Here is a 1,359-nt window from a genome sequence, read left to right as displayed (position 1 = left end):
GCTTGTGGATGCTCCAAGTGCTGGAAGCCAGAAGGCGCTTTGTTCTCCGTTGTCGGTGTGATCTCAAAGGATAGTGTGAAAGTCACCGCCAACGAAGATAAGCTGTCCATTGTTGATACCAGTGCTGCTATTCAGCGTCACGCTTGCAAGGAGTGTGGTGTTCACCTTTACGGACGTATTGAAGTCGACCACGCTTTCAAGGGTCTTGACTTTGTCCACGTCGAGTTGTCTGACGTTAAGGGATGGCAAGAGCCTCAATTCGCTGGCTTTGTCTCTTCGATTATTGAGCAAGGCTTCGACCCAGCCAAGATGGGTGAGGTCCGCGACAAGTTCCACTCCGTTGGTTTGGATACTTTCGACGCCTTGAATCCAACTTTGATGGACCTCTTGGCCGCTTTCACTGCTAGGAAAAACGGCAAGTTGTGAGTAATGAGCAAGAAATCACAGAACCAGGACGTAAGGCAACCTTCATAGCATTCAATATAGTGAATATGAGTCTCTGTCCAGCATTCGTAGATAATTTAGGACTGATTTCAATTATGGTTGAGTGTACATGTTTCTGTCTAGGCGAGGATTTTAAGCTCAATATGTCCTTTATTTCAGCAACTAAGCTACGAAACGCGTCTCAAATCAATCAATCATCAAATTGCCGGCGTGGCGGGCTGTTGTGATTTTTGGGATTTGGACCCTGGGCTTCATCAGGTAACTGCGTGAGCAGTAGTGCTTATTCTCAGTATTTAGCCGCACTCTCATAATTTGGCATCTCTTGCGGTACTGCACGCCCTCACCATCTTGTAGCCCCGGTGCAGTGGGGCAGAAATCAAAGGAGTCAAAGATCAGATGCTGGAATGACGAGCATGGTTCGTTTGGTAAAAATCAAAAAGCTCGAAAGCTTCAGTGAATTCGACAACACGATGTCGGTTTGCACTTGGTTATCGTCTGCCATGCTTGACAGTCCTGTCTCCAGCGAATCGTTATTTCACAATCTTGTTTTCTAGTACAAAAAGCATTTGAAAGCTACAGTTTATTTCCCTTGCAACAGAACGCTTCACCATAGAGTCTTTTAAGTTTTAGTAATGGAATGTTGGATACTGTATCAAATAGAGCCTATTGAGTTGTTCTCTCCACTGCTATACCTGATATGGGAGGCAATGTGCACCGGAAAAAGGCATGCGGTTGTTGCACTGTGCCTCCCAAAAATGCCTATCAAAGTGACCTGTCTGATTTAGGGCCCCTGAGTTAACATAGAGGTCCTATTGGTCGCGGCAGTAGTTTAAAGTATTAACCTAAAGTCAAAAAAGTTAAAGAGGGTACTGAGAAGTCGCTGAAGGAGACGATTAGTGTGCTCATTTACTCTCC

At 45.3% G+C, this 1,359-nt stretch overlaps 1 protein-coding gene across 1 annotated transcript in view; it reads left to right on the top strand.

Annotated features, from left to right (window-relative positions):
• The window catches only part of KUCA_T00001276001 (uncharacterized protein), a gene marked incomplete at both ends in the record, with an annotated part of 1,669 nt that extends 1,243 nt beyond the window's left edge, over window positions 1–426 (top strand). Inside the window, one exon of the mRNA XM_022603437.1 lies at window positions 75–426. Within this exon, the coding sequence (XP_022457319.1) occupies window positions 75–426 (352 nt within the window). The remainder of the gene's footprint in view (window positions 1–74) is intronic.
• Between the last annotated feature and the right edge of the window lie 933 nt (window positions 427–1,359).

Source organism: Kuraishia capsulata, genomic scaffold (assembly GCF_000576695.1).
Source record: "Kuraishia capsulata CBS 1993 genomic scaffold, Kuraishia_capsulata_scaffold_2, whole genome shotgun sequence".
Classification (NCBI taxonomy): Eukaryota; Fungi; Ascomycota; class Pichiomycetes; order Pichiales; family Pichiaceae; genus Kuraishia; species Kuraishia capsulata.
This window is presented reverse-complemented; position numbering and strand designations above follow the sequence as displayed.